The 15,853-nt window shown below is 39.9% G+C and overlaps 1 protein-coding gene across 1 annotated transcript in view; it reads right to left on the bottom strand.

Moving 5' to 3' along the window:
• Window positions 1-15,853, bottom strand: part of fbxl17 (F-box and leucine-rich repeat protein 17) — a 305,963-nt gene that overhangs the window by 13,276 nt on the left and 276,834 nt on the right. The window contains exon 10 of the mRNA XM_084728685.1: window positions 15,611-15,753. Coding sequence (XP_084584811.1) covers window positions 15,611-15,753 — 143 coding nt within the window. The remainder of the gene's footprint in view (window positions 1-15,610; window positions 15,754-15,853) is intronic.

Genomic DNA, 15,853 nt, shown 5'->3' with positions numbered 1-15,853 from the left:
GAAGTACAATAAGATAATAACAGACCTGAATGCCATGTTACCTAAGACCACTTCTTCCTCTTCAACCGGCAAACAGCACAATGCAGTGAGGTGGGTACACACACACACACACACACACACACACACACACACACACACACACACACACACACACACACACACACACCTCCAGAAACTATAGGAAATTCCAGAGCAGCTTACTGGAGGTCAGACACAAGCAGAATTCCTTAAAGATAATCACAACAGAGCTACTGTGTTTAATTTTTTGCCTCGCACGACTCCCTTGTTCTTCAGAATAAATAAGGAACAAGGACAGCTTGACCCCGTCCCTTCACAGAACACCATGATACAAAATTCATAGTGACTCTTTAGAGCGAGGACAGCGAGGATTAGATTTGTGGACCGGCCAAAGCCACAAATAAGGCCGTGAGCACCACTCTCTGATCTCATCTGTAAGCTTTAATGTGTGGACGCCACCTACTGTAGGGTGATTATCCTGAATTATGGGTTAATTCTGCATAGTCAAATGAGAACAGTGCAATTAAAGTCAAGCTTTTCTGTATTTAAAAGCTTGATGAAAAACACTGCATACACAGACTTCAACCTTTTGTTCTATTCACTGTCAGTACAAGCGCAAGTCTTGACAGCATGATAAATCTGGATCTTTGTTTTCTGAATTTTAGCCCTTGGGTGAAAATTGTTCTTTTTCTCAAATGTTCACAGAACAGCCACAGGTCATAGGAACGCTGTATCTGGCTACACACTTTTCCTCTGCAAAACAGAAAAACTTATTCAAAGCTTTTACATCCAATGGCGACTACTTTACAATAGATTAGAAAGCTGGAAATCAATCAGAGGCTTAAAGGGATAGTTCAGATCATTTGAAGTGGGGTTATATGAGGTATTTATCCATAGTCAGTGCATTACCTACAGTAGATGGAGGTCAACATGCCTCCAGTTTGAAGAGTACCAGCATGTTAAGCCATGTACTGCTGTGGACATGGTCAGCAGCTAAATGTATTTTAGACACCTGAAAATGGCCCATCTTAAAAATGAACGTCAGTTTAAGTGTGTGCTATATTTAGAATATTTTCACCTCTTTATCTTACCATCAGACAGCCTTTAACAACAGTAAACTGCCATCACACAAGCCAAATATTGTTCTCTCTCGTGCACTTAGACTCAAAAATTTTATCTTGTAGAACATGGGAGTTGCTGGTCTACCACTGCCTTGATTGGTTAGTTAGTTTGTGTTAATAATAAATAATCGAGGCAGCTTTAAACCAGCAACGTGCTCTGCAAGGTAAAATGACTGATTTCACCAGCGGAATCTGGTTGGTTTGGAGAGAGCGATATTTGGATATTATAATGGCAGTGCGCTTGTGGCGAGTAAACGAAACGAACCGGGTTACACAGTGTCCCTATAAGCATAGCAAAAGCTGTCACGGTCGTGGTGCGAGCAGAGACAGAGGGTGCTGGTGCCAGAGGAGTCCTGACTGTAATTACAGCACGCATGGGAATAAATTACAGAACAGCAGATTGGTGTATATTTCTCACTTCCTCCATGACGGTCTGAAGAACTGACTAGATTTGTTGCTAGTTGCTTAATTCATATATTCTGGCAGTAAAAAGAGAACCATAACTATAGGTAGGCAGTGGAACAAACCAATGCTTCGTATTATGAGGGGAAGTATGCAATCTTTCAAAACTTGAAAATGCACAGATTTGCATCTATAATTAGCGCAGCTACTTTGTCACAATACTGAATCTCACTGACTAACATTGACTATACAATAACAAACAACGGTGGTCGTATTTTAATCTTTTTATCAAAATCATTGCAAGGGACAATCCAGTAATCCCTGGATAGTAGAAGGGACATGTCCCTGCTGTTCCTACACAATTCTACGGCCTTCCATAATCTGATATAGATTTTTTTAGGTGGGTTGTTTGCTGCTGTCCCTGTCCACAGCAGTGTATTGCTTAGTTCTATACACCTGTACTGCTGCTGCGTGTCCACCTCTATCTACTGTAGGTAAGACAATGGCTTTGCATAAGTACCTCATACAACCCCACTTCAAATGATTTGAACTATCCCTTCAATCAAAACCTTCCAAAGCTTATTTGGTTATATAAAATTTGTACATTTGTACATTCAGTGAGGGAGCTACATTGTCATTAGCATTAAATAGCTCATTCATCACCAACTCAGTCAGACACTGTGCCTGCAGGCTAAAAAGGGTCTGCAACCACCTGCTGTCTCTCTCAATATTTGGGAGACGGGAAAAACATATTGAGCCAAACGTTAGTTATTGCCCCAAAACATATCAGGACCGGCAAGTGTGAGTATCCAGGGCACACTGAGTCTCGTCTACTGTCTGCCCATGACTCCATGAGATTATGTTGACCTCCGTTGTGATGAGTAAACAGCACTGGATGAGGGAGGAGGGGGGAGAAAAAGGGGGAAGGCTGAAAGACAAGACGGGGGGGGGGGGCAACCTGAATGAACTAATTGAATGAACAAAAGATGTGTGCAGCATCCAAAATTCAAACAACCTTGGCTGTCCTTGCTCAGAGGAGGGTAAGGGAGGGAGAAGCAGGGAGACAAAAAGAGGGAAGAGGGGTAAAAGTGAAGTAAGGACAAGGTGGAGGGAAGGCAAAGAAATGTGTATATGAGTGTATGTGAACCAGGTGAGGTCAGGTTTACGTGTGTGTCTGGTAAATTTTTTGTTGAAGGGCAATTCTGAGATTCCCTTCAGATACTCAGTGAACTCTGTCGGTGTCTCACTTTATTTCGCCCTCTCTCCTTCACTGTCCCTTGCTCCTGCCCTTTAGAAACAAGATGAAGGGATGATCAGGAGGCGGCTTCAGTTAAGACCGCCAATCAATACAGCTCTTCTGTGTGGGATGAGACTCCAAGATTACACTGAAAATCACAAATAGCAAATGACTCTTTCAAACTACTTTCTCGACTTTGAACGTTCAAGTCTGACCAAAGCATGGGAAGTACACTCCGGGAAGCAAGAAGTCCAAGAGGGTCCTTCTTGAAGGGCTGAGGTTCTACCCAGAACCATTTGCTTCTGAAGAACCCTTTTTTGACAGAAGGACTTGTCAAGTTCTTTATAAGACCATTAGGAACACTTTTCATCCAAAGAATCCCTTTCTGATGAAAAAGTTCTTCAGGGATGAAATACTTGAAGAACTCTTTCTTCAAGGGTTCTTTATACCATAATATAAAATACTTCTCAGTAGAACCCTTTGGGTGGGTTCCAGATAAAACCCTGGGAATACAAAAAAAGTTTTCAGTAAAACTTCCTGAGCGTGTTCTAGATAACACACTTGGAATATAGGTTCTCAGTAGAACCCCCTTGGTGGGTTATAGATAGAATCCTTGAAATATAAAAAGTTTCTTGGTAGAACCTCCTGGATGGTTTCTTGTTAGCACCTTTAAAAGGTGTAAAGGCCCTGAATAGAACCCCCATAGAGGATTTTCTCTGTTGAACTTCTTACATCGTGGTTCTGGGTGAAAACTCTTCTAAGGGAAAAGTTCTACCAGATACCAAAAAGGATCCTCCTACAGCGACAAGCCGAAGAACTGTTTTTGGTTCTAGTTAGCATCTTAATTTCTCAGAGTGTAGGAACCAGAGAACCTGTCTATCTCACATTTGATGCTGTGCATGCAGCATCTTTTCTCCTAATACTCTTCCACTTCCAAAGCCTTTAAACAGAGGATCCCCGCCGTTCACAATAACAACACTCATCAAAGAAAGTTTTGCTGAACTCCCAAACTCTCATTTCCTAAACGAGACTTAAAATGCCTCTTAACTCTTCACTATACTTCATCTTTGTTTTCCTCACTGCAAACCTCCAGGCCCTGAACAATTAGGCCCTTGTTTATGTCTGCAAATTGCTGTGCCGTGCCTATCTGTGTGTAGTCCCCGGCAGCTGGATGCACCCGTGGAACGACCATATTGATTGGGATGTCTGTTCTTTTAACAAGGTCTGTCTGCTTGCTCTACCTGGGGGGGGGGGGGGGGGGGTGCACTGCTCATACCTGTTCCCTAAACGCTGCTCCACCTCAGTTCAGGTAATGGGAGCACACTTCAAAAGTGCTTACACAAAACACTTTTTTTTGTAAAGGGAATAGCCAGCATTCACTCCATTGTTCATTGTTTCCTTTTATTTAATTTAACTTTTATTTTCTCTTGGTTTCTTGTCATTCGTTAAATCATTCTTTCATTATTTTTTTCCTCAAGGCCTCCCCTCATTTTACTCCTCCTCCATCTCCTCCATTACTATGATAACTCTTACTCTCTCCACCAGCTGTCCCTGAAGGGGCCAGTAGCAGTCAGTGTCATTATTTTCCCAGTCCGGCTTCATGCTGACTGTGTGAGTTTGCTCTCCTCTCTGTTTCACAACCTGGACTGCCCATTTGTTTTCACTCTAATGAAGTAGTGGAAAAGAAGTAGAGAGCAGAAAAAGAAGGTAGATGAGAAGAGAGGATAGGGGGAAAAGTGAAAAAGATGTCGAGAAAGGAGAGGAGGACGGAGACAAGCAGAGGGGGAATGGACGAGAGGATGGGAGGGAAAAAGAGGTACATTTGAACAAGCTGTGAAAGCGCTTCTAAAGAAAACATTCCACTGAGGCTGAATAAGATTAAAACCCCAGAAGTGATACATCAACACAGAATGAAGGCTCTAAATGTTCAGAGAGCGGCCAGGAGGGCCCATTATAGAGAACAGCAACTTAACACATATAGGAGACATATGAAAACAGTGTCAAGATAAGGAGTGCAATGAGTTACACTTTTTAGTGCTCAGCAGTACAGTGCATTTCTGCACAAATCAAAAAAGCTTAGCTCTGGACCCCTCTCCCTGTGATTGCACACTTTTCTTAATTTTGCACTTAGCCAAAACACAGCTATAAATGTTACAACTTTATCATTTGACAGAGGTGGGAGGTAAAAAAAAAAAAAAAACCTTGTTACTGAACTTTAGTAGAGTTTTTTTTTAAGTATCTGTACTTTACTTGAGTATTTATTGTTCTGACAACTTTTTACTTGTACTCCTATATTTTAACACAAATATCTATATTTTATACTCCTTATATCTTCTCGTCAAGGCCTTTCGTCATTTGCCACTTGTCTTTTACTAACTAGTGTGCCATATATAATGAGTTTGTATCTTAAAATAATGAGAAACTTTCTCAAAATATACATTAAATAATAATGAGAACGTTTCTCATTATTTTGAGATGATAACTCAATATTTTGAGAAAATAAGTCATTATTTTGATAAAGTTTATAATGAGAATGACTTGCAGAATCTATTTTTCATTGCATTGGCTGTAATGAGAGAGACAGTGCATCCAGTAGTGAAGAAGAGACGAGCAGATCTCTCTGTTTGTCACAGTTAACTGTCTCCAGTCTGCTGTATAGAGGAATATTATGTTTCATGATCAAGGTTTGTATCACGTCAACACATTACTGTAATTACACATTATTGTCCATTACACGGTTCCTTTCTTGTCCTGAGTGCTCTGTCTCTGCTGCCAGTTTGCATTACACTTCAATGGCCCAGTTTTCTAGCGGTTCATACCAGGCTCCAAATCTAACCCACCACTGCTTATGTGTGCACTATTTCACCTGATGTTGCCCAATTACAATCTGAACAAAAGACACTGGTGTCTAAAAAAAACGTAATGACAGGAAAGGAATGGCGAAAGCAGTTGGGGCAGCACGGGCGGGGCCTCAAGGCTGCTGTGGCTGCAGGGCATATTTTTTTGAGGGGCATGAAGCCAGACTGAGGGGAACGGTGGCCAAGGTCATTGTGGCCACTGTAAAATTCCTACCCTGGACATGTCAGTTGATTTTTACGGCATTTGAGAAGAATTATTGGTTATTTTTATTTTATATCATTGTGTGCCACATTCCCAATATCAAGACTGATTTCAACCTAAATAGATGGGACAATAATACATGGAAAAGACAATTCCTTGGTGTATCCATCAGTGCATATCACTCACGACATACATAACAAGAGGAAAAAGTTTGAAAGACATAAGACAAAACAGACAGGAGAGGAAGACTTGAACATAAATAAAAGGTGAGGTTCAGTTGCTTTACACAATAACAGCTGATAGAAATGTCCATCAGAGAGCTTTGACTTTTATACTTTGAGTGCATTTCAGAGCCTGTACCAAGTTGAAGTTAAATCAGTCTTACACAAGTATCTGTACTTCGGCCTCAGTAAGAAATTGTCTACTTTTGCCACCTTTGGCATTTGCTGAATTTGTGGGAGTTTGGCATGTTTATATGTGTTTGTGTTTCTGCCTCAGTGTCCAAAGAGCAGAATGTTGTTACAACATCACTATAATTTTAGTTGAAAATTACATCTGACACCAATGCACTCAGTTTCACCACTAGAATGCATAGTCTAGATTAATACATAATGTTCCATTGTGTTTGTGCAAGTGTAGAAAGATGAATTCCTCCCACAGAGAGACCTAACATTTAACAGTAGACTCACTGGGGAGCCGGGCTTCTCTGAGACACACGCATTGACATATGCGAGCAAAAAGGATCCGTTTTTCAGAAGATTAAGGCACTTTTTCCTTGAATCTTTCAGCTGAATACTTCAAAAGACTGGCACGGAGTCATAGCAGAAAGAGGGACAAAATGAATTGATTTGATTATTTTTGGGTGAGTCTGGATCAATCGCATTCTTTCTCCTCGTCAGAACGGGGGTCGTTTGGCCCCGGGGACAGAGGGGTGTAATCATTTGAGGCAGGCGGAGCATGCCATTTGCCCGGGCCTGGAGGGGTTCTGATTTCAATGCTCCATTATGAGCTGCGTTAACAGCAAATAACATAAATTCCTCTTGGAGAACACACACAGTTACACACAGACACGTATAAACACACTGGGACACAAAGGAAATCCTTCAGACAGACGTGCAGGGACGTAGAGAGGAACCAAAAAAAAAGTCAAACGCACACATTCCACACTATTACAAACGTATATCGCCCAGCTACTGAAAGGAGAGTCTAAATAAGAAAATATTCTGACAATCAAAGAGACTTCACACAGATCTGTGCCTGTGCTACGTCTGTGTTTGTACAGAGGTAAAAAAAAAAAAAATCATATCAGTCCAAATGGCAGTGGACACAAAATTCAGGCTGGCAGTAAAATGTATACAGTACGGAAGCACGTTTGTATAAACTGTGACGGAGGAAATCGATCCTTCACACAGCTCCACATGAGGAGAGCCAGATGGATCCTGTTAACAGTTCTTAAATGAATTCTACACTTTCTAAGTCCTGTGACATTCAGGGAAGCTGTTACATTAAAATTCCCTGCGTTTTGACAATTCCAAACAAATTTACACAGAGCCAAGCCGCGCTGCCGAGGGGGAGAGCTGACTGGGCTGTCCGCACTGTGTGTCAAGGTTATCACAAGACTGTATTTGTCTGAAACTGACAGGACCCGCTCTGAAACCTAACCCCACATCAGTTAGCATGGGAGGAAGCTTTAGGGGGCAGAGAGGAAAAACTGATGGAGGGAGGAAAGAAAAAATAGAGACAATCAAAGCATGATTTATTTTAAATAGCCAAATGTAGGCTGCAGAGGTTACCTGAACATCTGTAAGGCAGACAGGCTAAGGCTAACTCTAATAGTGATGAGGCTATGAACTGCTGAAGAGGACGTCTGTTTATTACTAATCCAAGCCTTTGCTCTTGGAAATAAGGGTTGAAGAAAGATTCTTCTTGAAGGATCGAGGCTCTACACAGAAGCATTTTCTTCCTTTTTTGAAAACAAGAGTTTTTCAAGGTTACTTTGTTTCAATTATGAACGGTCTTCATCCAAAGGAGAAGAGTTCTTTAAAGATTATTGAAATGTTTCATCAAGGCTTCGTCAATGGTTATTTGTAGTGTAGCATAAAAGGGTTCTGGGGACAACTGCCTGAGTGGGTTTTAAAAAAAAAAAAACCTTGTAATATAAAAGGCTGTTTTGTAGAACCCCTTCGTGTGTTCTAGATAAAATCCTTGTTATAAAAAAAATATTCTCAGTAGAACACCCCAAGTGTGTTCTAGATAAAATCCTTGGAATATAAAAGAGTTCTTAGAAACCCGTTGATGGGCGCTAGAGAAACCCCTTGAAATATAAAAAGGTTTTTGGTAGAACCCTTTGAGTGAGTTATAGATAAAACCTTGGAACCCCTGGAAATCTTGGAATATAAAAAGGTACTCAGTAGAAACCGCAGGGGTTCTTGTAAGCACCCTTAAAAGGAGAAAAGGCTCTGGGTGGAGGGTAAAACTAAATGGTTTCAAGTGGAACCTTTATAAAGGTTCTACCAGGAACTTTTAATTGTAAGAGTGTTGTTTTTTTCTACCTATGTGTTGCATTTATTTGTACTAAATTCCTGCAACATACACATCCTGAACATAAACCAAGCAAAGTCCTTGTAAGGGAAATATTAACTTTGGAGTATTTGCAGTACGACCAAAACACTGTCAACACAGTCCTCCTGAGAAATAACTACATGCCACAGCAGACCACTGAGTCTAAGTGTATATAACAATTTATTTTCACAATGCAAACATTCATGGTTGGTCGGCAAAGCAAAATTATTTCAGTTTGGGGGGTCGCTGTCAATGACCCCCTCAGCTACAGTATGCTGGCTCGGAGAGAAGTGGGTTGATGGGTAAATATTGAGATGGTTCCTCAAGTGTGTAGATCCTTGGGTTGAGCTAAATAAATGTGGGTTGTTACAGGTCAAGCTAAGACCAATTAAAATCTATCAAACTTACAAATGAAAATACTGTGGGAGCCACAGTATTTCCACCAGTAAAAGAAAAAAAAATCCTAATGGTAAATCAAAATTATGGGATTAAAAGTCTTAATTATGAGTTAAAATTTAACTATGAGTTAAAAAAGTAAGAATTATGAGATATATCATAATTATGAGTTAAAAAGTCAGAATTGTGAGATAAAAAGTCAGTTTCAATTGACTTTTTTCTCATAATTTCAACTTTTTACCTGGTAATCTTTACATTTTATCACCTAATTACGTCTTTTTTTAATCTCGTAATTATATATTCTTATCTAATCATTCTAACTTTTTTACTCATAATTCTGACCTTTTACCTAATAATTTTGACTTCTCATTTTTTAATTATGTCTTTCTTATCTTATCACTACGACTTTTTATCTCACAATTATGTATTTTTATGTGAATATTATATTTTTTTGTCTCATAATTATGACAGCATGGGGATATTATTTTCTCTTCTAGGTGGAAATGTTTTCTATAAAATACCATCTAAATCTAATAGAAAACACATTCTAATGCAGAGGAGTTTTGCCAGGAATCACCTCCATCTCTTGTGTTATGTTTCATCATAGACAGTAAGCTTCAATACAGTTTCTGAACAGTCTAAGAGTACAGAAGTAATCTGTGTTTCACTAGAGAAAGTACTGCTGATTTTACATGTTGGTCGTTCATGCTGTGAACAGTAGGCTGAAAAAAGAAAAAGACAAGCACATGCATGGAGAAAGTGCAGCTACATCTTTATTTTAAACAATGGAGAATTTAATAAAATGAGGAGAAAAATATTGAAATGGATTTGTCAACATAAAGAAGAGAAGCTGTGGCCGAGAGAAATCTAAAGTTAAGTAATTTGCACAAGACTTTCATTATGTGGGAACCTTGTGGAATTGAGAGTTATCCCCGAGCTTCTGCGTTTTCCCAGAACTGCATTAAGTGCAGAGATGAGATTAGTTTGCCCCGAGATTGAATTGGACATGCCTCCGGTTTTTACTGCTGTGATACACAAATAAAGCATGATACAACACTGCTAGAGGCTGAAATGTCAAATGCGAACCGGAAAAAAATTACGGCCAAATTGAATGCACTGCCCATACTAAAAGCAATTTTGCAAAGTACTTAAAAATATTGATTTGATTCATTTATGGAAACACGGCATGCAAGACAAACTACAACAAACATAAACTATTTCAAATTTTCCAACAAGCTGTGGTCAAAGGTACGGAAGCCCTGAGAGACGTGTGAGGAAAAAAAAGGTGGTGACTTGTTTTCTTGGTTATGTTCATGACTTAAGAACAAATGAAAAAAAAAGGTTTGGCCAAGATAATCTTAGTAAATTCCTTTAAAAAAAAATCATCTATGAAACAGGTACAAAAAAGTTTTGCCAAGATCATTTTTATGAGTTTACATGAAGCAGAAGGGATGCAACAATATATTGAATATCACAATAAAAAAAAGTCTAAATACCGTATCAGACTGTGATGATATCTCCCATCTGCTGCATTGTTTTTTTTTTTTTTGCATGTGCATAATTCAGACAAACACTGTCAAAGACATTTTTTGCACATGCTTAGGTCATAGCTGCTACTCTTATTATATTCTATTAAAGAAGGAAAGCAGAAGCACTTTAAGTTAAAAGGTTTAACAATTTCTTCATGAATAAAAAATACTGTACACATCAGATTAATCATTGAATTTTTTCAGGTAGTCATTTTGCAATTGAAACATATTGCAGTATTACAATAATTATTGTGAAGTGGACTTTAACTGCCATAAGTATTAAAATATTTTTTTATGAAAAGAAAGACAAATGTCTAATGTTAGATAACTTGTTAACACACAATATACAGTATAAACCTTGTGCTTAGAGTGCATTGAAAAAAATAAATCTCACCTGAATACTTTTAGTCCTTTTTAGGTAGTGGGGCACTTAGTTCAATGGATTTTTTTTGTATAAACCAGTGGGGGTATAGTTCCTCTTTCTTTTCCTTTTGCCCAGACCCCTTGGACTGGTTTTCATGCAGAAATAAAACATGAGGTTAAGCTGTGTCTTGCTGAAATGACGTCACTGTGAGACGCACAACTGGAGTAGTTCATTATGTGACAAGCATCAGGTGTGAGTGGGGAGTGCAGCAGCGTTACAGAGATGCCAGCTCCTGGAAAACTCCGCTGAGGACACACTACACCTGCACCACCTTCCAGCTCAAACGCTTTTGTATGAAAACCAGCTCTCTTATTTTGGGATCCATTCAACACCAACCTAAACCGAACTGATGAAACAAGATGGAGCTTGTTGCTCACCAGAGCAGCACCACCTGCTAGCCTCCTACTCAGTAAACTAAACCACCACCCAGCTGTTTTTCTCTGTTCTTGAAAACCAGTCCAGTTCCCTCTGGGACACACTCCAGGTACTTTTATATAAAACCCAAATACTTGACTAGTCCATAACAGTAACTTAATTGGATTTTTTTTAACTTAAGAATTCACTCCCTTAAGCAAGAAGAACCAGTGTAGCAGCAGTGTGGCCAAAGGGCTGAAGCACCAGTTTTACAACAGAAAAGTCACAGGTTGAAATCAGACAACAGCAGAGTCAAAGTGACCTTGATGAATACATCAAACAGCCCCAAAGTACAAGTTGTTTTGGAGGGCCTTGTCAGCTTTACTAAATATCTAAATGTAAAACACATAAAAAAAAATTCTAATTAACTGTCAGACAGAAAAACAGTAGCACTGATCTTTAGTTGAGGCGATTGAAGAATCCCGAGAGGAGAGCAGGAGGGGGCAGGAGGTGTGATGGATGGAGAGGAGTAGATAGAGGAGGAGTAGGAGGTGAGGATAAGGCAGAGCATGGTCACTGCTGCCTGTGGGCTGACTTGTACATAACCACAATTCCCCTGGTCCGTCTCTGCCTCTCACCTTTTTACCTCTTTAACTCGCTCTGTAGCTCTCATTTTCGCTGCGACCTCGGTAATAACAACCTATTTCTGTTTATTCGTTTCCCTCTGAGCGAACTTCGCATTACCCCTATTCCTCTCTCTGCCTGCTCCCGAAACCTGACCTTATCTACTGTAACTCCCTTTTCTCGCCTAACATAATGAAAAACAACATCAACAACAACAAAAGAAAGTAGCTGCTGTGAGCTGGTCTGTTTCCCACACGAGCCTAAACCAAACCCTCGCCAGTGCCCCAGCCTCATTTGCAATGCTAAACACAATTTTAGAGCGCGAAAGAGAGAAGACACAGAAACGGGTGAAAGGGGCAAGCATGCAGTGAATTAATTCTGTGATTCCAAGCTGGTAATGCACTGACCTTGGAAACTGTCAAAATCTTCTCTCTGCTCGATTCACACTCCATTACAACTCTAATAGCACCAATTACAGCTTTATTTAGCTGTGTCATCCCCAAATTCCCCCCTCAGAGCAGAGGGAGAATAATTATTTATCTTTCTATCCTCCAGGCTAAATTATGAGTATGAATATCACATCTGAAGAGAGAGATAGATAGATAAATAAGAGCAGAGGGATGGATGAATTTGTTCATAGCGAGGGCAGGAGCATGAAGGCATACAGTAGAGAGAAACTAAGAAAAATTGTTATTCCTGCAAAGATGTAGGTCATTCCAGAACAGATTTTTATTAGCATGGCTGTAGATATCGATTGTTGGGTCACCGAGTCGGTGAGGCAGGGGGGAACTAAATGAAAATGGAATCTAAGTGATCACCTGCTATGTAATGCAGTTACTCTTTATTACTCCTAGATAAATATGATAGATGCACATTCATGTCCGCAATAATGTGAATCGAGCACAGCGCTTCATCACCGAGACCTTACGTATGGGGTCAGTGTCAGACCCTCATATGTTTTAATTTTATTACAGTATAAATAGATAAATATGATACACCGATGTTCCTGTCGTGCTTAACGATCTCCGGGTAGGCATTTTTATCAGAGAAATCCATAAGGTCAACCTGGAGGCCGCGACACGCAGATATCACTGATTTTATAATGAAGAAATAAAAATGATGAGTTCCCAACCTGGTGAAAGGCCTTGACTATAAGTCAGAATCCCCCGCCTCCCTCCCCTCTGCTTCCCTGCCAACTTCTACTTGCACTTTTTACAGCACAGCGGAGAGCTTTTAAATTTGTTCAGCCCAAAACCCAAATGTAAAATCTAGCCTCAACCTGAAAACAAAAGGCTCATTAAAACATACTGTTACACTCACCATATGGAGGCCCACCAGCTCTGGGATTGTGGCCTGAGCTGTGTACAAGGCTACGGTACAAGACGCCAGGCTGTACGATATCAGTGTGAGCTAAAGTTTCTACACTCTGAAAAATAATGGGGCTAACTAGAACCATACAGCGTTCTTTGACTTGACCTTCAATAAAGGTTACACTTGCAGTTCTACCTACAACCCAACATGAAGGGCTCTAGGCAGAACTAGGTGCAATGGTTCCACCCAGAACCCTCTCTGAGGGTTCAATCCATAACCCTTCCACCCTCTAAAGCTGCTATCAAGAACCCATCCAGGGGTTTCTACCGAGAACCTTTTAATATTTCCAAGTGCTTATTTGGAATCCACCCAAGGCATTCTACTGAGAACCTTTTTATATTCCAAGAGTATTACTTAGAACATGTTCAGGCGGAACTTTTTTATATTGTTTGGGATTAATCTGGAAGCCATCTAGGGGGTTCTACTGAGAGCCTTTATATATCTGAAGGGTTTTTATCTAGAACACATTTAGTGTATTCTGCTAAGAACTTTTTTATATTCCAAGGGTGTTATCTTGACCCCACCAAGGGAGTTCTACTGAGAACCTTTTTATATTCAAAAGATTTTATCAAGAACACACACAGATGCTTCTACTGAGAACCTTTTTCTCTTCCAAGGACCTACCTATGGCTTTCAGAACCCTTTTTATTTGCAATTAGAATCTTATGGAACCAAAGAACCCTTGACGAACCCTTAACGAAAGACTTCTTCAAGGATTCTTCCATCCAAAAGGGGCTCTTTGGATGAAAATGGTTCTCAGTGGAACCCTTAGTCTTACAAAGAACCTTATGACAAACCCTTTCATCCAAAAGGGGCTCTTCAGAAGCAAATGGTCCCAGGAAGAATCCTTTTGGAAGTCTTAAGCCTAGGAGTGTCGGTTAAGCCAGCTGTTCACTTTGCCTTCCTTGTCTACCCTCATCCCACTCATGTCAGACTGAATGATCCCACACTAAGTGGAGGCATCTGTGTGGTAGGGGCTCCACTGAACCAATTGGAGAGGTGGGTGGAGTTGTTACCATGGCACTACAACTAAGTGTGCCTTCCATCAGGTCAGTGATTGGACGGGTAATAGACTAGATGAGAGTTTAAGGGTGACTTTGGAAAGCTCGTCCCTCAGACCCAGAGGAATCTCAGAGTATGCTTGACAGGGGTCATTATGTCACTTTACTTGTGTTATCACCCAACAAGCCGACTCCAACATGCATCACGCAGACATACTGGGCACAGACGGCAGTGGCTTAGCTACTCTACACGCTCTCGTCTGGATGATTTTTTATTTGGCCAGTTGCCCTAACCTGGGTCTTTTGAGGCTTCATGTGTATGTGTTAGTTATGTCTCTGCATTTACGTGTGTGCACTGGAGTTGGGAAATACATATATATATATAAACCTCAAAGTGATGATGAAGATGACAGAAATTTGTCAGACATTTTTATCTATCATTTATACCATGGTAACTATCCCCCAAAAGCAGAGGTTTCTCAGTTTTTTCTCAGCCAAGGACCCCCACATGTATGTCCCTTGCAATAATACATAATAATACACTTCTACTTAGTTATATAAAAGAACAACACAAGTGAAATGTAGAGAGCTAGTGTCCACCATTAATGAGTGACGTGTGGGTGACACATACTAGATTGGAACATTGAGAATTATTAAGGGTTTAAGATTGTGAGATTAAAATGTATTCAAAATGGGTTTTTTTTTAAATTTTTTAATTTATTTTAATATGTATTATTAATAATAAATGTATTTGTTCTGGTAACAAAAATATTGTACTATTGCCTAGTCCTACATACAATAGCAACAGGTGTGTAATCAGATATGTGCACATTCAGAGCACCAGTATGGAGGTTAGAGCTGTATTAAAGAAAATAAGGCAGCAACAAATAAAAATTGACAATGACAATAATTTTTCTTGAAAAGACAGTAATCGGAAATTAAAAAGACAATCCTTGACATAATAATATTGCCTGTAACAATTTTGTAAAACTGGGTGTTACATTTCTGACATCCAAAATTTTGATGCATAAAGATGCATCAAGCATTGAGCAAGCGTTTTATAATCATATCATAGTCCTTTGAATTGTAATCAAATCGTGAGGTGTGTAGAGATTCCCAATGCTACATAAAACGCCAGAAAATTGTGTTCATGCCCACTGCAGCTTTCAAGGGTCCAAGATGACGTCTTTAAATTGCTTATTTTGTATGATCAAGACCCAAAATCCCAAAAGGACATAAAACAGAGTAAGGAAAAAATGCTGAAATTAGAGGTGAAAGAAGAAAACATTATCATATAATTATCAGAATTTGTTGTGATTAATTTTTTTGTCAGCAAATCAGATAATTGGTTGAACTCTTAAAGTACAAAGATTTTCATCTACGTCTATGTTTTCCAGTTCATACTGCAAAAAAATCGGCTTTCCTACGTCTAAAAACATCTCCAGAAGCATCCTTGAGAGCGCACCACAGAAACCAGACAGCAGCAGACATTATGGGCTGAGCCTTGTTACCTTGTCACATCTCATGAGGCCCAGGTAGCGGAGGGACTTGCTGCTCTGAGCGATCTGTGTGGCTCCCTGGTCTGTGATGTCCTTACACCATCCAGCATCCACAGTCTCTATGGTGCTGCTGTACTGGCCTATGGCTATCAGAGCTGTGGACACGGGAGAAAGGCAGGGAGGGGGAGAAGGAGGAGGAGGGAGAGAAACAAGAAAAGGTGTTAGTCTGACAACCTTTCTCATGCAAATGTGGCG

The sequence above is a fragment of the Lutjanus erythropterus genome, chromosome 10 (genome assembly GCF_056507025.1).
Source record: "Lutjanus erythropterus isolate fLutEry1 chromosome 10, fLutEry1.hap2, whole genome shotgun sequence".
Lineage (NCBI taxonomy): Eukaryota > Metazoa > Chordata > Actinopteri > Lutjaniformes > Lutjanidae > Lutjanus > Lutjanus erythropterus.
Note: the sequence above shows the minus strand (reverse complement) of the source record. Positions and strands in the feature narration are given on the sequence as shown.